A 26,019-nucleotide genomic window follows, 5' to 3' on the forward strand; every position below is an offset into this window, starting at 1 on the left:
TTTAAGAAAGGGGTCAGTGGGTCAAGCGATTCGCCCGTGCAATTCAGCCATTTGTCAAGGATAACATATTCATATGCAATTGTGTAACTTTGGCAATGAACGGTCCACATATGAATGCCATTCTGTTTGAATTGGCTATCAAAGGCGGTAAATGAACGGTGAAGCTGCGGAAGGTGTATTTTGACAATTCAACACATCAAGAACAAACTTCATTCAGCCATGAGATACTTTATTTGACTAGGAGTAAAAACGTCCCTGTATGCGCTTTAAGGTCGGTTTTTTGCCTACTGGGGTTGGAATTAGACAAAGCTTTCAGTGTCGAGCACGAGACCATGATTGGTGGTTATCAAGTCAGTCGTTACCTCTTACCCACCGAGACACGGTTAAATTCGTAAAAAAAGCGGGTTGTGCTGTTACTGTAGGTCAGCTGTTTGAAAAATACTAGAGACCCAAAAGCTGCCATAGTTGTTCAGCAGGTATCTCCACATACTAAGACTTGGCCCCTATCTTTGGATCTATTCCTCCTCTATGCATAAAATTTGGTCTCGATGGGAACAGTTAGTTTCGTATTCCTGAGAGTATCACCGTTAATTTCGCTGTGACGCTCCGCGGGAAACACGAGACCAGAATTTAAGACTGTAGTGTAAAGCACGAGGATTTGAGAGGTTTTACAAGTTGTGACCTAAATGATTTTCTTAGTGGATTCCGGTTTTCTTTGACGTCGAAGGTCTTTGATCTGGTGACGTAAAGTTGGCATGACTCAGGGCTTTTAGTCTCTAATGAACCATTGTTTCTTGACGTTTTTTGAAGTCTCCTGGTGTCAGCTACCATGCTTCTTAGAGTATTCATCGATAGATTGCCTCACTTTTTTAACTGTCCGTTCCACTAGCCTCATAAATTCACGCACATCAAACGCGTAGTTCCTAAACTTGGGATGATCACTGTATTGCGGATGTAGTTCCTAAAAAAAAAAACTAAAATATTTCAATTTGGCACAGGAGTTGACATGTTTTTCCTAAGTTTACGCTCCGGCTTTCGCGTACTGTTATAACTTCACCATAAACATTTCAGAATGAGAGAAATGGAACTGGCCTCTATCAGAAAAGTCTATCAGTTTCAGCTGTTGAGTAGGAATACAAGAGAGACACTCAATTTAAACAGACAAGAGTATACGAAAATAATTCTGCAAACCAGAGATCAAAAGGAGACAAATTTCAAAAATCGTGGGTGCTTGTTACCTCAGTATGCTCAACAACTTTGTCCTCGTTTTCCCAAGTGGTATAAGAGACTCCCCTGAAAAAGAAAAAGTTCAGAGAGAGAAAAATTTGAAGTTCAAGTTAGTACTCTATAGCTCTCTGGGAATCCCAGGGTGCAGGGTTGTCATTAGAAAATGTAATAGGTGTCTGATCTAAACTGAGTAGGCGGCTGAAGTAAATTGTGCTTGCAGAGCAAGCACAGCGTGTTGCTACGCAACACGCCTCACTATGGGGCCCGGGGGCATGCTCCCCCGTAAAATTTTGAAATGCGAAACTCTCTGTGACGTATTTTCCAGCATTCTGGGGCATATTTAAGTAGCATTTTTAGCCAGACCTTGATGTTAAAATCAGTTCAAAAATGTGTACAAACGTGGAAAGTTTCTTCCCTTAATTCCACCACTTTCTTTTTCTGATGAAACGTTGGTGTTCTCAGTCACAATTTTTAGAAGCCATAAATGAATGAAGATTCGTTTTCTTCATGAACTTCTTCCACAACGAAAATGCTTCAGCCTTCTATTCTCATAACGTTTTCTTTCATTGCGTTTTTGTCTTACTTTGTTTTTGTTTCTGTTTTTGTTTTTGTTTTTTTTGTCCATTGAATCTGGTTTACAAATTTGGTTCATCGTGTTACAATTCAATTCCCCCTTTTTCGCTGTAAAAACCCCCTGGATTCAAGCTCCACTTCCGAATTTAAAATAGGCGTATGTTTTGTCTATCAAAGTATTTCCTCTTATCTCTAAACATCACAACTGATAAACATCTGGAAATCACCCGCCGAATGCACCGAGCTTTGCAAATCACGATGACATGAAACATTTGACCTTTTTAATCGATAACAAGTACTCGAAAAGGTCCATAAATTTTAAGAAAGTTAAATTGTAGGTATTTTAATTCAACTGATTTGGTGAACAACTGCTAACGTCGCGAAATCTTAAAAAAAAAAAAAAAAAACAATCTGGCGGCAACTTTTACGGCAACTTTGACGGCCACTTATGGTTGGAACGAAATTTACAATGATCGAAGAACTTTGTCGAAATCGTAAACAAAATGACGAAATTTTCCTTCAAAATGTCTCTGTCGGATAACGTAAAACATGTTCTTTTCTGCGAGTCTAAAGAAGCAATTAATGAGAGTCTAGCTGTCCCGAACTCGAGAGAACATCTTTCTGTGATTATTTAGCGTTACAGCGGTACGTGTTTACGGCAAATTAAGGCGAATCTTCCTGCCTGTGTAATTATTTAGAGTGGAATGAACACAACTGATTCAGCAAGGTGAAATAGATCTTGATAAACTTCCTTTTCCAACCCTCTTAAAGCTCTTTTGAAAGTATGTCGTTGATGGGCAATAATTTGCCATTATATTTAAATGAGATATATCTGTGTTATTAAATGCTTGGGTGAGCTTCGTAATTATGATATTTGACAGCAATCGAAACTCCTTCTTGCCTTGGTGGCCCGGTCTCGTTTTCGCTAGATTTCGTCTTCTTCGATTGACCTGAAAAGTAATCTTGAAGAGGTCGCTTTCTTCGCTGGCCATCCATTTTCGATTTTCGAAGCATCAACGCACGTGTGAATTGCGATCAGTTTCGTGCTTCGCGAAGTCACGCATTTCATGTTACTCGTTAGTTAGCTGTACCTGATAGTTTTTGTACAGTATTTCCTGTACAGGTTTTTAGGTTTTTCTGTCTTCCATAACATCAGGAGTATACAAGAGAATGATCACTAAACTAAGCTTCAGATTTACAAAAAGAAAGATTTATTGGGAAGACAGATCTCAATATTACAAAAATTCCTTCGCTCCGACGAAGGGCTAACGCTCGAAACTTCAGCTTTTGTAATCGTTACGGTGGCCAATTTACCATTTCAACTTTGTGGATATATCCAAATTATTACAAAAATTCTGCTTCACAAAGTAGCCGGCGCAAAATGGTCTGACAGCCGGCGGATTTCCGCCGCCTACCGGCTTCTAATGACAACCCTGAGGGTGAGAAGAAAACCATCATGTAAAGCATTGCACCACCAAAGGGGGGATATTGAAGGCCATTCCATGAAAAAAAAAAAAAAAAAAAAGTGACAAAAGGAACTCTTTGTACCTGAGTCGAGCTAAATCTCGGTAACAATTCACATCACCACAGTTGTAACTAGAAGAAGAAGAAAAAAAAAAAAACCCAATGAATACCACTGGAATGTTCTGTGCCGACTGAACTAAATTTAAAGACAACCATTATACTGAAAACAGAGGAAATCCAGACAGCCTTAGAATATCCTTGGGGGATTCCTCCCGGTTAGCTCAATGGATAGAGCGCTGGACTGTTGTGCGGGAGGTCGAGGGTTCGAGCCCCGGCCGGACCAACACTCATGGTCTTAAAATAATTGAGAAGAATTTTGCTACCTTTCTATAGCATCAAGAAATGGTTAGATATTCTAGTCTTCTCGGATAGGGACGAATAAATGGAGGTCCCGTCTCCTGTAGGGTTAAGGGAAGGAGACGTTAATTTCCCACGCACGAGATTACTGTGTGATGGATGTCCTCCCCTGGGGTGGGATGAGTGGGTTTACTGGGCCCGCAGTAATTTGGCGCAAGCTGTTGCGCTGTCCCTGCCGGTTGGCGAAGCGATCAAATAAATAAAATGAATAAATAAATAAATTTTCACTTGATTTTTAAAAGTAGTCCGAGATTTTGGTTTTGTATTAATTCAGTCTGTGATTGGTCTACAAAACTCGCGCTATCCTCCTAACTAATCCGACGCATAACGAAAACCAATCGTGACTTGGTCGCCCTTGGATGGTAATGATGAAGTAACACTTCGTTATGTTTGGCCGGTGTGATAAGCTTGTTTTTGGTTTTTCGCCAATCAATTCAAAACTACTCAAATTTATACGGTACATTACTTACAGCTCAAAGAGATTAGCCCAGTCCGGGAGAAAAAGGGTGTGAGAAAGACCAGCACCGTGCATTCCAATAAATAGATCTGTGTTATGGCTCCGCTAAACACACACAGGAAAAATTATAAAGAGAGAGAAGTTGTTATTGCTAGCACGAGTACTTCTTTTATTTCAAACAACAAAATTGTGTAAGTGTCATTTATGTTTGTATTCATTGGAAGGAAAAAAATGCTCCTGACAAAGACGCATGTAATGAAATTACATTTCTGGTCAAATGTTTTTATAGGGAAAAATATGTTGTATTGCTACAAACAAATTAACAAACCAACAACAGGTAAAAGCCAACAAACCAACCAACAAGTAAACATTTATGTTCACAATTAAACATCATGAAAACTTACTTTTAGTTGTTCAATGAAAGGGATATCCCTGTAAAAAAAGGGAAGGTGAATGTGCTCAGCAAAAAAGAGTAGTTTCCGAGACAATATTTCATTCTGTAAGTTGCTATGCTTTTAATGGTCTCCTTCACTGAAAGTTTCAACTTCCAAAACTCCCTTGCAGTATAGACAGTACACTTTCCCTTCATTTTAAAGCAAGAATGTAAAACAACAATTTCTAAGATGTGATCTTTTGTTTTCAAACTCATGCAGCTGAATTTGTTTGGCTTAGTATTGAGTTTTATTTTAATTTACAGTGAAACCGAAGAATTGGAACCAGATAATTATGTAAAATCAAGAGAAAAAACAAAGCACCAACAAATCACACAATTGAGTAATACCAAGAATATTTTGAAACATTCAGCTTCACTCCAGGGTATGTATCCAAAGCATGAGTAATCTACCAAAACAAAGAGTATGAATTCAAATTAAAAAAAAAAATTATTGACAACACTGCACTCTTTCAGAGTCACATTTCTATATTTCATAAGCAAATCTACCTTTAAAATAACTTTGAGCTATACCCTCTCAAATATGCAATTTGGACAATGAATAGAGGGAAAAATGATTTTTTTTCAGTCAGACATACATGAAAACAGAAAATCCAAGTGCTTTAGATAGAAATGAAACCTATCACCATGTAACTACTGTCACCAAGACCTACCACTGTTTTGCATTTAAAATTCTTAAAGCAGGACATACATGGATGTAGCAATCTAAAATCCATAAAATACTTTCCTTTGGGATAAAAACCTAACAACTGGCTACCTCTGTTAATTAATCATAAAAGTCCATAAATCCAAAAGTAAAGGAAAAGAAAATTAAAGTCACCTCATTCTCATTCAAGATTTTTCTAAACTTTGTCCCTCTGGATAGCAATGTTATACGAATTGGTTCACTGCTGTTCTGAAAATAAAGATACTTATCTAGAATCACCTTGAAATATATCAATTTTTTAGTATTACAATCAGTCGGTCTAAGTAAGTCTTATGAGCCTAGTGTCTCATTATTGCGGGAGCTTAAAACTCTTGTGTCTAAAGTATGAAGCATCGACAGAAGGGTAATATCGATTGGCTGTTGGCCCATCAGAGGCAGCCCTGACAGTTGGGTGGTGACCATGCAAAGATGCACTGTGAGAGTGCCAGCTGCAGCCTAAGATTGTAACACAATTTGAACCATGCAGGGTTTGAACATTGATCATGAACTGACATGACCAGTGGGCGGAGACCAGCATACAATTGGTCAGATGGTAAACCAAACTTAAGACATGTAAATGTATAAAGTGCAAAATAACAACATACATGTAATTTGGTTTTATCAACTGAGTTTATAATATAAATTGGCCATTTTGCTCTGATGAAGGGCTAATTCTCGAAATGTCAGCTTAGAAACTCATTACAGTGGCCAATTTACATTTATCAACTCAGTTAATAAAGTCAAATTATATTTGAACAGTTGTTATACTGCCCCACTGACATGTACAGCACCTCAGTTTCTTTAGAAACAAATTACACCATTTATTAATGAGCAAAATATGCTTGCACAAAATCAAACACCAACAAAAAGATCACATTATGGTGCAAAGTACTTCTTATACCTGTTAGAAATATTCAGTAATAACACTGAAGTGCAGTTGTAAAACACAGTTTTCACCTGCAAGTTCCGCTCCTGGATGATGCCAAGTCTTCCCATGACATGTTCAGAAAATGCTTTGAAAAGACCACTTTTAGAACAACCTGGAGTCTGGAAAAATTAAAGACTGCTTTATTATTATTTGTAGAACTGAAACAACTGGTCAAAGAGGACTCTACATTTAAATAAAATTCGGAGCAAGGGCTCGACAATTACTGTCAGTAGCCAACTAGCCACAGACTAATAGAAATTCAGTTTTGGCTGGTGGTTTTCGATTTCCACCGGCCAGTTTGGCTAGTAGACAAACTGAAATTATTGTAACATCTAAGCTGTCACTAGGAACTTGGCTAGTAAGTTTAAAAGTTAGTGTCAAGCCCTGAGAGCTAGTAGATCCTCGATAACTGGTCTCTCTACCCTATAAAAACAAGGCAAACTTCAGCTTACTCATGTTTGGTTCCAAGGCTTAGCAGCAATAAGCATTTGATAGTGAAATAGACTGTTGTAAGTTCCAATGTAACATAAAAAGAACACATAGTATTAAACACCTGAAGAAGAAGAAAAAAACTCACCAGAGGTGTGTTGTAGTACAGTCCAAACACCATTCTTGGCAGAAGGGCAAAGATGGCTTCTTTAAAACACACCTATACAGACACAAATTAAAGTAAATATTAAAAAACACATGTGTCACAGGAATACTCAGGTAAACTTCTAATAGTTATAATTATAGCAAATGAAATTATAATAAAAAAAATTACCCTCTTGTTTTCATATTCCTTTCCAAGATAGAGGACAGGGTGTGATGTAAACACTTTCCATGTTACTCCAAAGTTCCCCAAACTTCGTCTTGCATGCTAGATAAAAAAAAAAATCAATTTCCAAAGAAATAAGGTGACAACTTGAGTACAGACAAAAGATGTAGGACAGGAGGAAACTAAGGAACATTTCCATTTACTATGAAACTGAGAAAACTGTGAAGCATGTCAAGAAAACAAAACTAAACTGTAATATAAGCAGTAAAGGCAATTGGTCTGTGGTTAATGGTGGTTTAAATGCAATTGCATGGTCCGAAAAAATAAGAAAGGGTCAAAATGTTGAAGGTGTCAATGGCTCTCTGAGTATGGCTGTCATAACACTGACTTTAATTTCTTATCAAAGATACTGATGATTTGAAAGGTTTTTTTGCACTTACAGCTTAACAAAACATGCATAGTAAAGGAAAAAGCATCTCTGTATAAGTACATAATTAGCTGCATAGTTTAACTGCCTACACTTATATTCTCTACATCCTTTAGCTTTACTTTGCACGATGATGATACCCTGTGAAATGATAGCTCTGACTAATGCACCCAAAACCTAGTGAAACCATTAATCCTTGAATGGAATATAGCACTGTTGGATGCAGTTAAACCTCTGTTAAGCAGTCACACACAGGAATAGTAGGGTGACCTGACAGTACAGGTTGATCGCTAAATACAAATCAGAAGATTATACAGGTCAAATACTATAAAAAAAAAGCCATTTTGTCCTAACAGTCCTATAAAGAAAGATAATCTGCAATACATTCTGGACAATTTAACTCAAAGTGCTATTATAATTTACTGACTTTAGGAGAGTAAACATGGAATAAATTTGACTGAGAAATTATTCTTTTTGCTATTTGAGTGGTTTGGCTTATATTTTAAGTAACTGTTCAGTACATGTGGGAGGTAACTCCTTCATAATGGTGAATTAAATTACAGCATTTAGGGGAAAAAAGTTTGGAACTCCTACAACAGAATGCTAATTAATACAGGGTCACTGCTTCATACAGTGCTGCTTTAATGCTTGCATATGATTTAAGTATGATGAAAAACTCACTAGATATCTACAAACCTTTTCCCACAGTACAATATTAACATCAGTGTCAAAGGATCCATTTACATGTTGAGTGACGTACAAGTTGAAAAAGTCGCAGAAATGATGGTACATGTTTACAACTGCAATGAAAATATATCATATTTATTTAATAACATATTAATACACAAGGGGATTTTGTTGTAATGTGATTATAGCAAAATCACAAATTGAATATAAATATATGTTAAATACATAGAGAAAAGACTGATCTCTTTTCTTTTTTCTTTTTGATGTTTATAATGCCATTTAAGATTATGACATTGTGTCCCAAAATCAGTGAAAGGTTCTGGCAATTCTGCTTTTTTACAAAAAGATCAACTCTCCTAATTGAAAAGAGCAGAAAAATTATCTTTCTGCATTTATTTTTCATAGAACAACTTGCAAAATTGTTATCTTTTTTGTTAATGCTAGTCGATTAGGTGAGAAGTTAAAAAAAGGTACCTTTTTAGAGAAAAAAAATGCGGGTATTTTAAGCTTTTGAGTGGAAATATTTTAACGTCAATATTGTCCGCTTTTCATCCATTTCTTACTTTATTAAACGAAACTTTAAAGCGCGAAAAAGGTACCTTTTTTTCAATTTGAAGCGATCTCTTCAAAAGCGCGAAAAAGATACCTTTTTTGCTGTTTAGAAACGTTCCTATCAAAAGAGCAAAAAAGGTACCTTTTTTGCGGTTGGAAGCGATGTTCTCATAAGTGCAAAAAAGGTACCTTTAAAAATAAACAGCATTTTCAAACTATATTTGAAAGCCGTTTTAAATTCTACTCATTGACAGATGTCAACCTTTTAGCACCATTTGTTTTGCTTGAATTGACTGACCCACTTGTCAAGAGACTAATATGGCAGAATATATGGAAAGCAATGTCACTTTAATAAGGAATCTCCTTGAAGACAATAAAACGTACAAACCTGTCAGTATAAAATTCTCACACAAAACTTTCCAGAAGTAACAAGAGGCTTTTCAGAAAGAAACGTGCGATTGTTTTGTGCTAAATATGGGATAAAACGACTAAACGAATACGAAGTAGATTCCATCGTTCAGGATTGCGTGAACGAGGTAAGCTTGTTTATGTTTTTGCATTTTTTGTATCAGTTTCTTTGAATAGGGACGTTCCATTTTTATTCCATTCCCTTATGGATGAGTATCCTCGGCAGACAACTAGTAGGATGAGCAAATTTCTACCACCTCGCTTTTATGTCGGGAAAAAAATACTTTTCCTACCCCATCATCGTCGGTCCCTTTGAAAACGTATTCCTACTAGTTGTCTGCCGACAAGGGGAACGGAAGGGGAACGGAATAAAAATGGAACGTCTCTATTCAAAGAAACTGATACAAAAAATGCAAAAACATAAACAAGCTTACCTCGTTCACGCAATCCTGAATGATGGAATCAACTTCATATTTGTTTAGTCGTTTTAACCCATATTTAGCACAAAACAATCGCACGTTTCTTTCTGAAAAGCCTCTTGTTACTTCTGGAAAGTTTTGTGTGAGAATTTTACTGACATGTTTGTACGTTTTATTGTCTTCAAGGAGACTCCTTATTAAAGTGACATTGCTTTCCATATATTCCGCCATATTTGTCTCTTGACTAGTGGGTCAGTCAATTCAAGCAAAACAAATGGCACTAAAAGGTTGACATCTGTCAATCAGTAGAATTTAAAACGGCTTTCAAATATAGTTTGAAAACGCTGTTTATTTTTAAAGGTACCTTTTTTGCACTTTTGAGAACATCGCTTCCAGCCGCAAAAAAGGTACCTTTTTTGCTCTTTTGATAGGAATGTTTCTAAACAGCAAAACAGGTATCTTTTTCGCACTTTTGAAGAGATCGCTTCAAATTGAAAAAAAGGTACCTTTTTCGCGCTTTAAAGTTTTGTTTAATAAAGTGAGAAAGGGATGAAAAGCGGACAATATTGATGTTAAAATATTTCCACTCGAAAGCTTAAAATACCCGCATTTTTTTCTCTAAAAAGGGACCTTTTTTAACTTTTCACCTAATCGACTAGCATTAACAAAACAGGTGACAATTTTGCATGTTGTTCTATGAAAAATAAATGCAGAAAGTTAATTTTTCTGCTCTTTTCAATTAGGAGAGTTGATGTTTTTGTAAAAAAGCAGATTTGCTGGAACCTTTCACTGATTTCCCAAGTGTCAACTTGGTTTTACAGATGTGAATTGAAAAAACAAACCTGCATCTAATTTCATGAAGAAAGTAGGTTTCTCCACCAAGACATCACAGTATTCCTCCTGATTTGGTTTGAAGGGCAAGGACGAAAAATCCTCTACTTCATTTAACCTGAAAAAAGGAAATAGAACAAGGATAAAGGGGGCAAAAGAAACAGTCAGTGATGCTGAAACAAGCAGTACAGTAAACTGACAACCACATTATAGCCAACAGAAACCACTAACAACTTTTATGCAATAGTTGATCAACCTTTTTACACACATGGTCATAATTGTTCTGCCACAGAAGTGGGATACACCATGAATAGTCAAAGTCTATAATGATGGTATTTGCTAATATGCAGGAGCATTTGTCATGTGACTTGTGCTGTACTGGCAGGGCTCAACATGAACTTTCCAACTTACTAGCTAAGTGGCAGGTGACAACTGAATAGGTGTTACAACAATTTCAGTTTGTTTATTAGCCAAACTGGCTGGTGGAAATCAAAGACCACTGACCAAAACTGAATTTCTACTTGGTCTAGTTTGTGGCTAATTGGCTACTGTTATTGTCGAGCCCTGATGGGTCAGCGGTAATACAAGATAATTTGGTTTTGCCAACTGAAAGGGTTCGACACTAATGGTAGCCAACTATAGCCATAGACTAGTAGAAATTCAGTTTTAGCTAGCTAGTGGTTTTTACTTCCACTGGCCAGTTTGGCTTAAGTAAACAAACTGAAATCATTGTAACATCTAAGTTGTCACTAAGCCACTTGGCTGGTAATTTGAAAAGTTAGTGTGAATTATTAGCCACCACTGATAGATTCTAAAGCCAACATTTTGAGAAGTAGCCCTTCATCAGTGAGAGTGAATCTTGCCAGGTAAAACAAGGTATTATAAAAAGGAGAATTAATGAAGAGTATGAGTAACTCCAACAGAACCAAACTAATTGAGGTTTAGAAACTAATTTAAAGTTTCTCATTCTTTTTTTTTTTATTGACATCTTTTCCTGTTCATTGACAGAGAATTTAAGAGACCATGAGTATTAGTAACTAATTTTTTCTATTTTTTCTACTGACTGAAATATATATGTTGACTTAATTCATGTGCAGATTATTTTATTATCAAGAATATAACTTTACCAAGAACTGAGCTCCATTCTGTACTTTCCTTCTTCACTGAGGGCACTAGCATCCACTTCACAAAACCCACCAATTTTCTGAGGCTTCAATTTGTCTGACTTTGATGTGCTAGGCATTATTATGGTTATCAACAACAACAAAAATTAATTTATAAGACAGCATAAAAAAAGTAAAAGTGATCATGGCACAAATGTAGAACTACTGATAATTCATTTACCAAACCCTGGCGTCATAAGGTTCACGGAGTGTCTAGAATTAAATGTTACTTTTATCAAAACAAAATCAAATACCAAGAAGATCATCAAAAGGAAAATTGTTCGGTCACAAGTTTCAAACTTCCTCTTTGACATAGGAATCCTTGACTCCAAGAAAAATTAAAGAACAAACAAACATGATCTCAATTAGAAATCCAAACAGTTACATCAAATAAAATTGATTGAATCATCAGTCTACAGGTTTTTAAAGTAACAGGTTTGAAAATGAGACTTTTTGCAAAAAAGCACTTGATGAAATCTTAACCTACAGTGTACACACTACAGTTTTTCGTCACAGAAACTTTCTTTCTTCATTGAAAACTATTTTAAGGCTATAAAAATACATCTACATGCAGTTCATATCAGGGATGTACTCCATAGAACTAAGCTAAAAGGGTCTCAGATGAATGCACTACAACCACATATTAAATAATTGAGAAGAATTAATTGCTGCCTTTCTATAACATCAAGAAATGGTTAGATATTCTAATCTTCTCGGATAGGGACGAATAAATGGACGTCCCATCTCCTGCAGGGTTGAGGTAGGAGATATTAATTTCCCACACACGAGATTACTGTTTGGTGGATGTCCTCCCCCAGGGTGGGATGGGTGGGTTATTGGGTCCACAGTAATTGGCGCAAGCTGTTGCGGTGTCCCTGCCGGTTGGTGAAGCGATTAAATAAATAAATAAATATTCAAATAACTTTCTGGAGCTGTACTATGATTAATAATTGACAAAATGGAATACTATTCATAGAGATCTTCCAAAAGTCAGTACCTTTGTCCATTTGGCATACTTCTGAAATCCATGAATAGATGCTTTGCTTTGCAGTATGTCAGCTGTTTGGAGCATACAAGAGATGAGCCATCTGCCTGGAAAGTAGAAATACAATATTTAAGTTGAATATTCATCCCAAGTTATAGCCTCTAGTAATTATAATGTCATGGAGTATTATTATTTAATACTGTTGATTAAGAAAATAATCTTAATTCATACATTGGCAGTGAGTTGGTAAATATGTATACTTGCACTGACTGGTTATACTGTTATTGTTATTATTACTGACTCATGACTTGATTGGATGAAGGGCACACAGACAGCCAGATGATGCAATAATTATACTATGCCTTGCCTAACCCCAAGAAACTTCTTACAAATGAATTTGCCAATTGGGAATCAAGCATGTTTTAGCTAAAATTATGTCTACATGTTACACAATGTATACAACACTTAACTCTAATTCCCCCATCTGGTCCATATTCAAGCAATTTCTAACCTGGTATTCCTTTGGCTTACAAACCAACTGTAAACTGTCCTGAACAGATTTCACAAAACCAAAATCACTCTCTTTCCAGAAATGGTAAATTTTGTCCTCAATCCTATAAAATAGTATCATAATTATTTTGTAAAAAGGAAAATAATAATTATATTCAGATTAACCATTAAAATGTACTGATATTCTACTTTCTTCTTTAACTTTCGACTGCTAAATTAAAAATAATTGCTGTATATATGATCTTGATATACTGATTGCTTTTCAGTTGGTCAGCCATATTTAGGCTGTTTCAAGGCATTAAAGGTGTTGCTGAGTTTACCTATTATGCCAAATAATGATCAAACAAAGAGCCACCTTTATTTGTTTCTGATATTTTTTGTCTTGAGTGGCCGTGGGAATCTTTAGTCAACTTACGTTCTAAAATGTCTGCCAGACAGGTTGTCATTGCACTGTGGTTTAATGTACCATTTATCTGGTGAGTTACACCCTGGTTCATATCCCCAGCACTGTTGAGACCTCCCTGAAGTGCCCTGGATATAAAAACACAGAGAATCATGTAAATAAATAGGACAGAATGGAAAAGGTTGCATATATGAATCAATGGACCCTTTACCATCCCACAGCTTATTTTTTTCTTTTAGGCAGGAAGTGACTGGGAATGAATTGCTGGTTCTCTGCAGTTCAGTGAATCTTAGAATTTTCTTAGGTTTCCTGCTAATCAGCTTGTTCGCATCCACCTGACTTCTGAATAGTGAGAACAACTGACTGAGAATAAAGTATCCGAAGCAACAACACATTTCAAAGCCTCTGAACCAAGATTTCCCATCTTCCAATCTAAACTGTAGCATTGAAGTGGGTGCCAATCAGTACCCCCCACAGCCTTATGTCTGAGCTTGCTGTCTAAAAATGTCAGGAAACCTCTCAATAATATAAATGAAAAAAACAATAAATTTAGTATGTCTCTGATTAATTGATAATTCAGATATAGTTTGCAACTGTAAATTTTTTCTTCAAAAAGACAACCTGAGTTTCATGATACATATCTATATTGATAATTGGAAACTATTTTAAGTATGATTTGTCACTCGTTGAACACACGCACAATTTAATTATTAATGGAGGAGGACAGTTGTACAAACATTAGAGTTTACGAATTGGACAGAATAATGTTAGAAAACTCATATATCACGAATTGAAGGTGCTGAATTATAAAACTGGTTCAATTTACAAGATGATTTCAATAAAATATAATGTACAATTGTAACAGAATATTTTTGGTATAACCTTATTTTCACAGATCGGCTTTTTTCGCGGAAACTTTGATCAAGTTACAAAAGCAAGTAAACTTGAATAATGTTTGGATACTACAGATTATTTTTAACCACGATCCTGATTTTCATTAATGATCGTGTCAAATTTACTACCTTAAGCGGTTTGAAAAATTTCCTCCCCTAAAACTATTTCAAACTGGACGAACTGGAACAAGAGAAGTTCCGCTGTTGTCGAATGGAGTAAGTTTCCTCTTACATGTACCTCGCATTCTCCAAGTTTTCTGCAGGTATGTGGGTCAGAGTCGTCACCTGTAGAAAAGTAGGAGTCTCCTTCTCGATTACGTTTCCCAATTTGATCATTAGTTCCTTGCAACCCAGCTGAAATGATCGTTAAAACTTCCACAAATAAGATCACAAGTCCAACATAACCCATGTTTAGAAACTAAGACCGAGAGGAGCCTGAGAAAAATGACCGATAGTGGCGATGACGGTGAACTGGACACTAGTGTCGTTTCATTTCTCACAACCGTTTCGGTGGGTTTTCCGTTCTAAAGGTAACAGCCAAAAGCGTGATTGATCGTATTGTACAAGGTTTGAATTGCAAGGAGCAGGTTTTAAACTCGCTGCTAACATTTCCTGAGCAGGGAGAGCTTGGGTCCAATAAGAGTGAAAAAAATTGTACCATCTACCAGGAGCCCATTATAGTGGGCTCTCGCATCTACTTACATAAATGGCTTGAAAGATATCTAAGGTCTTCGACCTTATATATGCCGACTTGTGCCTGGCTGCCACATACTGGGTGATACTGGGTGAAGAGCAATCTTAAAACAAAAAAAACAAAACAAAACAAAAAAACCACGTCGGCGGAGATTTCTTCTGTTCTCATGATCAGGATTGGCTCTGGGCCCAGTTGTCCGAAGACCGATTAGCGCTAACCCAAGGTGAAATTTTTAATCCGGGTTTCTTTCATCCTTTGTTCTCGCACTGCAAATCTCATAAAGAACAACGAAAGCAGTGTTAACTAGAAGTATTGCGCTCGGTTCAATCCTGGTGACAAATGTTTGAAGAAAAAAAGAAAAAAAAATTATGTACAACTCTTTAAGCTAATATTCAATCCCTTGTTCTTGGTTCTTCCGATCAAGACACGAAAAGTTGAATTCCGCAGACCTTGAAATCTTCTTAGAGTGAAATTTTAATCAAAAAGAAGTAACTATTGAAAAATAGTTCCAAGAAAACTGAAACAACAGCATCCTTATTTTTCCTTCCGAATACATATTTTCTTTCATTTGACCCGCAGCTCTCGATACCAGACCTTAGGAGTCCTTTGGACGAGTTTTCATCTCTGATCTTTCGACAGACTCACTACCTCTCCAGCGATCCCAGCGCATTACGGTGACTCCATCTTGACCTTTTCAGTTCAAACCGTTTAGGTTTGAGTATTGGCAACTGTTGTACCACCAGCCGCCTTTCATGGGCGAGGCACAGTTGTTTTGGGACCTGTCATTATCCCAATCTTTGGTGCTAAATTGTGAACCACAATGATAAGCGAGAGAATCACCTGCAGTGCCTGTTGAAAAAAAAGTAAAAAACCTCGTGCAAAGATACCGCTGACTGGAAGAACAATCCCAGTACAACCGCTGACCAGTTCACTGAAGTCGAGTATTCACTGGTCGGACGACAGAGCTGAATAATGAAATGCTAAGTCAGCGGGTATGCGGTCAAAAACGTGGGCTCAAGTGTCCTAGGTCTAAAATTTAGCGAAATTAGCGGAAAATAATAAGGGCTGACCTTTAAAACCGAGGAACTCTATTTTCGTCGAAGGCACTTTCCTATTTCCAAAGGTCGAAAGGAGAAAATTAATTTTTGAAAATTTTTTGGGGGTGTACCAAATAATTGGATGTTGTTCTGTAAAAGAAAAGCGGTAAGGAAAACGACGCCTCGGAGCAAAAGAATAGGAAATCAACCATGCGAATTACTCAAAATCCGTGTTTCCGCGGCAAAACCTGGCGCATGCGTATACGTTGTTCAGCTCTGTCTGGTCGGACATGTTGTTTCATTTTATTTACGACTGCTAGCTATTACAGCAAGTCCTGGAAAAGCCGTCTGGAACTGCAACTCGAGTGGCTGGGTGTACCCCTCCATCGCCCCCTATTTAGGTTGAGATTTTCAACAGTTACTGGTCATATGATAAATTGCTTATTGACTGAGTGGGAGGGCCGGACAGGAAAATATCAGGCTTTTGGTCATGAGGCATGGACTTCGCCGCCCTCAGTCAGTGTGTAGGTCATGACCTCAAGCCAAATATTTTACCTCACGCCCTCCCATTCAGTCAATAAGTACATAGTACGCGTGCTCAGCTCGCAAGAGACACTGCGCGGGTGCAAATTAGCAACGTGCCCTCGAATAGTCGTGGTCAGAAAGTTCAATTGCACCTGAATAAATTCCCAAATCTAATAGATATTTCTTTCTCCTTATTGGCTACAGAAAATGACTGGTACTCTGCGAATGCTGTTCCACCATGGACGTCTTCCAAGTCAACACGAAGCTTGTTGCTGCTGCTTGCAGTCAGGCGATGAATCTTGTCCAGTTAGAGCCAAAACTCGCTGTCCAGATTGCCAAAGCCCTGTTTGTGTTCATTCCAAGGAAGGAAGAAATTTACAACGCCTTGAAATCTCTTTTGAAATACTGTCCACCTTCCCCCAACCGTCGTCTGATCACAGAAGACTTCAAATTCACCCAAACCATCAGGATCGATGTTATAAACTCCAGTTATCTTGTAGCCAGACTTGTAAATTCCGAGACAGCTCTTAGAGGCGGCTACAAGAGAGGGCATTCAATGTTATGTCATTAGGGTTGTAACTTGACGGAATCTAAATAGGGAGTTGGCAAATTTAATTTGCTTCTAGAAACTTGGAATCTCTGTAGAATATTCGGTTCTAATATTTTTTCCATGCCGATAAAACTTAGCTATTTCTTACAAGCCCACTCAGAGATTCATAAACGAATAATCATCCTTATCTCCGCAAATTATGCCTTTTGAAAACGAAAATATTTTTACGAATTAGTTGTTAAAAACAATTGATCATTATTGTCAGTATCAAGATTATCATCATCCTCTTTCGCCGTCGTCTTCTTTGTTATTAATCTTTTGGAGTTTGGCCGCACATTTGCTCAATGATCACCATAACTTTACTTCTGAGAGGAGCTTTTTGTCTGTTGTTGTTGGTTTTGGGTAGTCTCGACTACTGATTAACGTTTTGATGAGCCGCGCAGATATATAAGTAAAAAAATGGTGTGATAAATAAGAATGAATAAAATACAGGCATTATATAGATAATGAAACTCGACGACAGCAACAAAATCTCGTCAGAGCACCTTCGGACAGATTTACACCTGAGAAATGGGGAAGAGACGTCTTTTTTAGATTGGATTAAGTCTTAAATGTCCTGTCTTTGATTTCCTCTATTCCCAACTTCAAGCTTAGAGGTTTCCCATGTTCAATCCATAGATTTGTAGTAAATCACAACAGTCTGATCCACATTATGATAAAAGATTCGGCATGTTTCAGAGGCTTTATTCTGCCTCATTAGTCATCTAAAGTAGAATGTGTGAAACCCCGTATATGACTCACTATCTAGGCACGAGTTTGAATCTTGTCCAAGCCTGATTTTTTCTCTGTTTCTTTTCTGTAATTTCCGTAGGCTTGCAGTCCATATGGGAAGATTAATTCTTTTCTTAATTTTAATCTGTAAATGAAATGAAATTTAATTGAACTACGATTTGTCATCTAGAGTTCGTCAACGACCCGTAACGGTGCGCCATGGGGCGGACGGGTGGACGGGTGGACAAGGAATATTGGAAAGTAAAATTGTTCACGATGTGTTGAGTTACACAAATTAAGTGTGTGCTGCACTATCAATATCGATTGCTTTCTTTTTGAACATATATGTAACATTCTAGTCATGAAATAACGGTAGACTGACACTGACGGTGGCTCATTGACAATTTTAAGCTGCCACGTTTTCCTTCAGACTGATTGCTTGTAGCTATATGTAAAAGTTAAAGGTAAAGTAAAAGGTGAAGGTAAAGGTCTCTATTTCTCTAAACAACATACGTGTTTAGTTACAATTTAAAGGTTGAAATCAGACAGGCGCCTCTGGCAGCCGTGTTTAGTTCGTAGCGATTTCACCTACCCACCCAACCCACCCCAGGGAGAACCATCCATCACACAGTAATCTCGTGCGTGGGAAATTAACGTCTCCTACCCCAACCCTGCAGGAAACGGGACATCCATTTATTCGTCCCTATCCGAGAAGACTGAAATATCTAACCATTTCTTGATGTTAAAGAAAGGAAACATATTCTTCTCAATTAATTTTAAGACTCTGAGTGTTGGTCTGGCTGGTATTGAACTCTCGACCTCCCGCACAGCAGTCTGGCGCTCTCCCAGTTGAGCTAACCAGGCGGTCGTTATTAGTATTTCTTTTTTAATCACCTTCTCAAGGCTATTCACAAAAGAGGCAAAAACTAGAAGGAACGAGCAAGGCGTCTAAAATCTCTGATCTTTAAAGATTAAGCAATTCAGTACGACCTTTGAAACGGTTTTGAGTCGCATACATAATCAAACAAGATGGTGATTAATTAGTGTTACCAAAATTTAACACTAACACTAATCAACAACGATTACATTAACGCTTATAGAATCCAACATAATAAGAAGCAAACCACATAAATATACTTTTTTATTTACCCGAACAGAGCCAAAGTAGGTGGATCCTGTCTTCTGTTTGAAATCATCCGGATTCATCTGCCGAATTGTGTTATTCAGCTCACAAATGCGCTTCGCATTATAGCCTTCGAGATGAACATTAAACGACTGGCAACGACTATTTTCCATGAATTTTAGACGGCATTCAAACTCGTCAGGAACATCAGTTTTATAGTCATGACTTGACTAAGTAAGGCATAATCTACGAAGAAAAGTCTTTAGGTGCAATTTGTTTATGTAGACATGATAAAATTAGACTTGTTCGAGCCGGCTTTATTACGTACCAACTTGAGTCTCATAAACTCTCCCACAGAAGTCTCTAATTGCCCCAACGGACAAAACTAACAAAAATATGCCAACGATCACGTACCAAGCTCAGCTTATTGAGACGCGAGCCCTGCATGTTTTTTCTTCTTTGCGAAGTCTTTAAGAATACTGTAGACCTTGGCCTCGTTGCCGGCGCATCCTTCGTTTGGACAAGGTTTCGTTCGAAATGATTGCCTGAATAATTCATGTTTAAATGAAACCCTTCCTGCTTCCAACTCGATGTACGTTTTAACAAGTTCAGTGATCAGAAATGTAGAATCCGAGGCCTTGCTTATTAACAAGTTAAGAAAACATGTATTTGGCACGATGCCACAGCTGTATACTCCTCAGATGGTTGGAGAAATGTTCATCAGCTAAAGAATATTCAGCCCTGTTGCCTCACTTTCGTTCAGTGCTTGGACACAAGCCGGGAAAACTGGGTCGGGTACATGCACTCGAGGCTCAGTTAATAGCAACCATCTAACAACAAAAAAGGTGTCTTAAAAGTATCCCATCGCCAAGAGATTATAAACAGTTTATTATCTCCTATTATCGCATTTCTAACATAGAAAATTCCTATTAAAACTTTCTAAAAAAAAAATAGCGGTAAAGAAAGGAAAAATATTTATAGACCGTTCGGACCGTTAAAGAACTTCTATTTGCTTATTCCTCTTGGAATATGCGGCTTTTTGAAATCCCATGGGCGTTTGCTCGGTTAGGGAATAGCACTAGCAACTTAGATAAGATCAATTGTTCTATGAAAGGAACTAGCTCGAATTTTGCAACAACGGCTGTTCATTGATTGAGATTTGTACCTTTAGAAGAAAGACCCATTTGCGACCTACGATTTGGCTTACTTTTGCGCGCACTTCAATTTGTCGAATTTTTTATCAAAAATTTAACCAACCGCGCAAGCGTTTGCACTTTGTCTCTCGTCTTTTTAATTCCAATGGCTTGTGGGTAATGAGGTGTCAATGTCATAAACTTCCTAGAGGAGCTTTTTAGAAAAATAGTTCACCAGGCTATTTCTACAAGTGAAAATGACAAACGATTCTACAGAATAAAGAATTATTAAAAGGGTTATTATGAAACGCACTGAATTTTTCGCACGTCTTAAATCTGTGCCTGCTTATCTAGTGGCTTTTTATGGCGATTATTCAAATTTTAAGGGTTTGATCAGTAATTACTCATTACTTAAAAGCTATGAAACGAAATCAGGTAAAAAATGCGAAAGAGTACACCGATACAAAAACGTTTGACAAACAGTGATAAGCAAAATGCGTCTGACTCTCTTTTTCGTAACAATGTTTCGCCTTTATTAAGACCACAAAGTCAGCTACAAACATACAAGTATTCTTTTCAAGGCTTCTCAGCAGCTCTAACTTTGAATCACGACCTACTGACTTGTGATTTGTTTAAGAACAGCAACAAGAAAACTGAAGCAAAAGTATCAGTTCTTATAGTTTACAATACAATATTCTTTATTCAATGAAGGTGACGTAATTAACCCAATGAGTTATCTAACTTACGGTCTTCGCAATACCCCACCCATCCCACCCCAGGGGAGGACATCCATCACACAGTAATCTCGTGCGCGGAAAATTAACGTCTCCTGCCCCAAACCCTACAGGAGACGGGACCTCCATTTATTCGTCCCTATCCGAGAAGACTAGAATATCTAACCATTTCTTGATGCTATAGAAAGGTAGCAAATTCTTCTCAGTTATTTAAAGACCCTGACTGTTGGTCCGGCCGGGGCTCGAACCCTCGACCTCCCGCACAACAGTCCAGCGCTCTATCCATTGTAGTTTCTTTCTTCTCATCTTTTGTTTGACACGGAATAATCGATACTGAACCTTAGAAGTCCTTTGGGCGAATCTTCATCTCAGATCTCTTAAGAGACTCACGATCGTTTTTCCAGTGATACCAAGAAACCCCCTTAACGTCGGATTTGCCTTTGAGATACAAGCCATTGAGGTTTGAGCGATGGCAATGATTGTACCACCAGGCGCCTCTATAAGAAGAGGCACAGTTAGCCTTTGGGTGGGCGTCATTATCCCGATCTTTGGTGGTAAATGCTGAGCCATTATGAAAACTGAAAGAATCACCAGCCGTGCCTGAAAACCAAGTTTTAAAAATTCTTCTCAAACTCATTAATTATTCATTAGGTGATCATCCAACCAGGACACGCCAATTTCGTCACTTGCAAGTGATTTGAAACCCCGCTGAAACGCTGGAATTAGGCGCTATTCATGAGTTCCATCTAGCATCAAACGCTTGAGTTTGATAAAGCATCAAACCCTAGTGAACTCATTTCTTAATTCCAATAGCAACAACAAACTTGCCTACATGCAAAAACTTGGTGGTTATTTCCATTTTGTTTTATTCCCGAGGCGCGATTGACAGGCTATTTAAAAAAACTCGTGCATCGGGTTTGATCAGGGTTTCCAAACACTCGAAAGTAACTTTGCTGAAATTAAACGATAAACTAATACAAGATATAATTTGGATATATCAACAAAGTTGAAATGGTAAGTTGGCCATCGTAATGATTACAAAAGCTGACGTTTCGAGCGTTAGCCCTTCGTCGAAGCGAATGTAATCATTACGGTGGCCAATTTACCATTTCAACTTTGTTGATATATCCAAATTATTTCGTTACTCCCACCGACGCAGCCCCAAACAGTTTCTTTCGAAACTATCAGCCTTAATACAAGATATATCGAGTTGAACATGGGAAAAGAAATTCCATACCTACAAGCAACTATGTAATTTGCTTATTATTTTAACATCATATGTCACTACTGACAGGATAATTCAAAAGACAACCTTGAGCTGAGAAGAGCGAACGCTTTGCTCTTCTCACGAGCTGCTCAGTAAATGGTCTAGGTGTAAATTGAAAAAAAATAAATTTATATTCAAATTTCATAAAAGTAAAATTGAATTTTACCTGAATAGCTCCCCAAACTTAGCCGGTATTTCGCATACTCACTCGCCACAGAAAAAGAACTGTACTCTGCAAACGCTGTTTTACCATGGAAGTCTTCCAAGTCAACACGAAGCTTGTTGGTGCTGCTTGCAGCCAGGCGATGAATCTTGTCCAGTCCGAGCCAAAACTCACCTTTCCCTTGGCCGAAGCCCCTTTTGTAGTCATCCCAAGTGCGGAAGAAATCTTCAGTGCCATCAAATCTCTTCTGAAACACCGTCCATCCTCCGCCGGCTGTTTTATGATCACAGAAGACTTCAATTTCTCCCAAACCATCAGGATCGATGTTGTTCACACCACTGATCTTGTCGCCAAACTTGAACGCTTCAGCGCAGTTCTTGTAAACCACTGAATCAATAACAATGTGAACAAACTCATAAGAGGAATCAGCTTACAATAGAGAAAACACCAAATCAATTATATCATCTCTACAGGAGAAAATCTGCTAATTTTTTTAACAATGAAAGGTCTGATTTTCCTGAGGCCTTTACTGGCTTGCCCTGCATTAGTTCGGCTCCCTTTAATGTTGTATATGTAAGCTGTGTGAAATGTCGGTTTAGGTATCGCACAATTTTCTCGGCTGTGTGAAATGTCGGTTTAGACATGTTTACAATTTTCTCGGCATTGAAATTGGTGTTGCAGCTAGACGGAGATCAAATGACTGAATTTACCAATTATAGCAAGGAAAATTTTGACGAAATTCGGAGTTTGAGAATTGTTATGTAATTAGTACTTACGTCTATGACGCCATTTTCCAGAATATTCCAGATGACACTTACCACTCTTTGTTTGTCTTTTTCGCTCCCTGGAAACGTCGACACAGGTGGCCTGGGTCAGGTTAAGTAATGCTTGTTAGAAATTCTTTTTTAATTTTTTATGGTTGTATAAACACACAAACACTTCGCCGGCGAACCTCTAATCACTTCGTGGCATTCATAGAGCCGGAGAGTGTTTACAGCTATCCTATACACGGGCGAGGCCTTGCTCAGAGCTAACTTGAAAATGTCTTTATCAAAAAAATTACACTAAACTGACCTGGACAAAGCCAAAATAAGTCGATTCTTTCTTCCGCTCAAAATCACCTGGCTTCATTTTCCGAGTTCCGTTATTCAGCTCACAAATGTATTTTGCATGATTGCCTTTAGGATGAATATTAAAGGACTTGCAACTGTTATTTGCCATACATTTAAGCTGGCATTCAAACTCGTCAAGAACATTAGTTTTGGTCATGACATAACCGACTAAGGTATGACCTGCGAAGAGAAGTTTGTGCGTGCAATTAGCTGATGTACAATGAGGAAGACAAAAGCTAATTTTGTTTTTCTGAGCCGAGGTTTTAACTTACCAACTTGAGTCTCAAAAACTCTTCCACAAAATTGATTGTTCGCCAACACATACCAAACAACAAGGAACTTCGTACAAATCAGAAATACCAACTGGGTTGGCCTCAAGGCCTGCATGGTATTGCTTCTTTGCGAAGCGTTTGAGAATATAGGAGAATTTTTTTGTGGGGAACTGTAAGTTGCACCTCACCTCCGGCTGAACTTCCCCGAGGATTTGACAAATATTCCTTCGAGAACATTTCTTTACTCAATTAGGGTTTATTTATTATTGATAAATTTTTCGTGATGTATAAATTAAGCATTTCGGCTTCTTTTCGGTTTATTTTAATGAGATTTTCAAATCATAACAAGTTTGGGGATAAAAGGACGCCAACCAGGTTGTCTCAAATGAATAACACTGTTGCAATACCCCCGGCAAACTCATTGAGAAACTAGCTGTTAGCGCGCTACGGGGAACTCTCGGAGTCACGCCGATGCGCCGCAGGAGCTCCATGAGTGAGGCACCCATGTGAGAGAATAGAAGACCTTTATTCAAAGTGTCATTAAGTTAGCGAGAAGACAATCATAGGGCGGTTTTAAATTTCATTTAGGCTCTTTGCGTTCGAGATCATGTTTTTACTCAAATAGAGTTTATTTATTATTGATAACCTTTTAATGATGTATAAATTGTTGTTGTAATCTTTATTTAGACACGATCAATTCATCAGCCTATAAAAATACATATCACATACGCTAAGATATTTAAAATTAAAACTACATACTATAACACTAAAGCTGTTTTCCGTGAATGCCGTGCGTTAAACTTTAAAAATGTCATTGATCTTACGTTTAAATAACCCCAGAGACTCTGTGTTCCTTATATCGCGTGGTAAACCGTTCCATAATGTGGCGCCATTGTAGCTAAAGCTTTTTCTGTAATAATTAGTGCGTGGTAGTGTAACATTAAGCTTATTTTCAGAGTCCCTGAGGTCATAAGCAGAGTCACGCCACGTAAACTTTGAATATAGATACCTTGGAGCTAGCCCGTGCAGACATCTAAACATCATGGTGGCTTTATGGATTTCCTGCTGGCGTGCAAGATTTTTCCACCCTAAAAACTCGAGTAGCTCAGTTGCATCAGCATCATAGTTAGAGAATGTCAACACACGGGCTGCTTTATTCTGCAATTTCTGCAGTTTGTCTCGTAGCGTTTTCCCACAGCTACCCCAAACAATGTCACAGTAATCAAAGTGAGGTTTTACTAAAGCTTAGTAGATGAGATGTAAGGTTGATGCTGGGATCAGGTGCCTAATTCGCTTTAGGACCCCGATACCAGAGGCGATCTTTTTCGTTTGTTTTTCGATGTGACTATGCCAATCGAGTTTATCGTCTATTATTACACCAAGCGATTTTGTAGCTGAAACCTGGCTCATTCTAATTGTTGGTGAAGCTGTGAGAGTATTCAGTCTCTGCCTCGACCCTATTAGCATGAATACGGTTTCGGTCATGTTCAACGTGAGTTTGTTCGCTTGTAGCCAGTTGAAGACGTTTTCTAGGTCTTCATTTAGACAAAGCTGAACGTTCTCAAGATTGCTTCCCGCATATGTGAGGTGCGTGTCATCGGCATACATTCTCGGTTTACAATTTGATAAGCAATTTGGAAGATCGTTGATATATAATAAGAACAATAATGGACCGAGAATGGTCCCTTGAGGGACGCCGCAAGTCAACGAGTAGCTACTGGATAGCGACCCGTTGACAGAGCATTTTTGTGTTCGGTTTTCCAAATATGACTGAAACCATCTGAAAGATTTTCCATGTATACCATAATAGTTTAGTTTCGATAGAGGGATCTGATGATCAACAGTGTCAAAAGCTTTTTTCAAATTTAGAAAAATGACTCCATTGATTTTCTCGTTATCAATATTATATGCCCAAGAATCTGCCGCTTCCAACAAAGCTGTTACAGTTGAATGATTAGCACGAAACCCTGATTGGTTTTGACATAAAATATCGTGCTCTTCCAAATAGGCATATAACTGTTCATAAACTATCCTTTCAAACACCTTCGCCATTATTGGAATCACCGATATTGGGCGGTAATTGTTAGCATCACCGCGGTCATCCTGTTTATAAAGAGGGGTAATCCTTGCCTATTTCCAGTCGTCTGGGAACGTCCCTTGGCTAATAGATTGATTGAAAATATCACATATCGGCACACAAATGAGATCAGCACATTCCCTGATAAGCCTAGCAGATATTTTGTCAAGGCCTGTTGCCTTTGACTTGTCTAGTTTATTTAAAAGTGAAAATACTTTAGTTGGATTGGTGGGTTGGAGCTTAAACCGTTTATCTGTTGCGGTAAGATATCTTTGATAGCTACCACTATCACAATTTATCTCACTGGCAAGTTGTGGACCTATA

General features: G+C 37.8%; 2 protein-coding genes across 2 annotated transcripts; both read right to left on the reverse strand.

Annotated features, from left to right (window-relative positions):
* Window positions 1–212: 212 nt before the first annotated feature.
* On the reverse strand, window positions 213–14,666 carry LOC111340563 (EGF domain-specific O-linked N-acetylglucosamine transferase). The gene is made up of 17 exons (XM_088757310.1): window positions 14,476–14,666; window positions 13,357–13,472; window positions 12,943–13,045; window positions 12,444–12,538; window positions 11,411–11,518; window positions 10,295–10,401; window positions 8,083–8,186; window positions 6,966–7,061; window positions 6,780–6,851; window positions 6,232–6,321; window positions 5,410–5,484; window positions 4,920–4,978; window positions 4,543–4,570; window positions 4,152–4,243; window positions 3,349–3,396; window positions 1,239–1,293; window positions 213–961 (listed from the first exon to the last, which is right to left on the reverse strand). Exons 1-17 carry the CDS (start codon window positions 14,644–14,646, stop codon window positions 821–823), a joined length of 1,560 nt encoding a protein of 519 aa, XP_088613436.1. The 5' UTR covers window positions 14,647–14,666; the 3' UTR covers window positions 213–820.
* Window positions 14,667–20,577: 5,911 nt separating this feature from the next.
* On the reverse strand, window positions 20,578–23,856 carry LOC148733743 (ficolin-2-like). Its single transcript, XM_088758557.1, has 5 exons — window positions 23,619–23,856; window positions 23,309–23,526; window positions 23,011–23,101; window positions 22,238–22,621; window positions 20,578–21,404 (listed from the first exon to the last, which is right to left on the reverse strand). The coding sequence occupies exons 1-5, from the start codon at window positions 23,731–23,733 to the stop codon at window positions 21,145–21,147; spliced, it is 1,068 nt and encodes a 355-aa protein (XP_088614683.1). The 5' UTR covers window positions 23,734–23,856; the 3' UTR covers window positions 20,578–21,144.
* Window positions 23,857–26,019: the final 2,163 nt, after the last annotated feature.

This window comes from Stylophora pistillata, chromosome 4, assembly GCF_964205215.1.
Source record: "Stylophora pistillata chromosome 4, jaStyPist1.2, whole genome shotgun sequence".
Taxonomy (NCBI): domain Eukaryota; kingdom Metazoa; phylum Cnidaria; class Anthozoa; order Scleractinia; family Pocilloporidae; genus Stylophora; species Stylophora pistillata.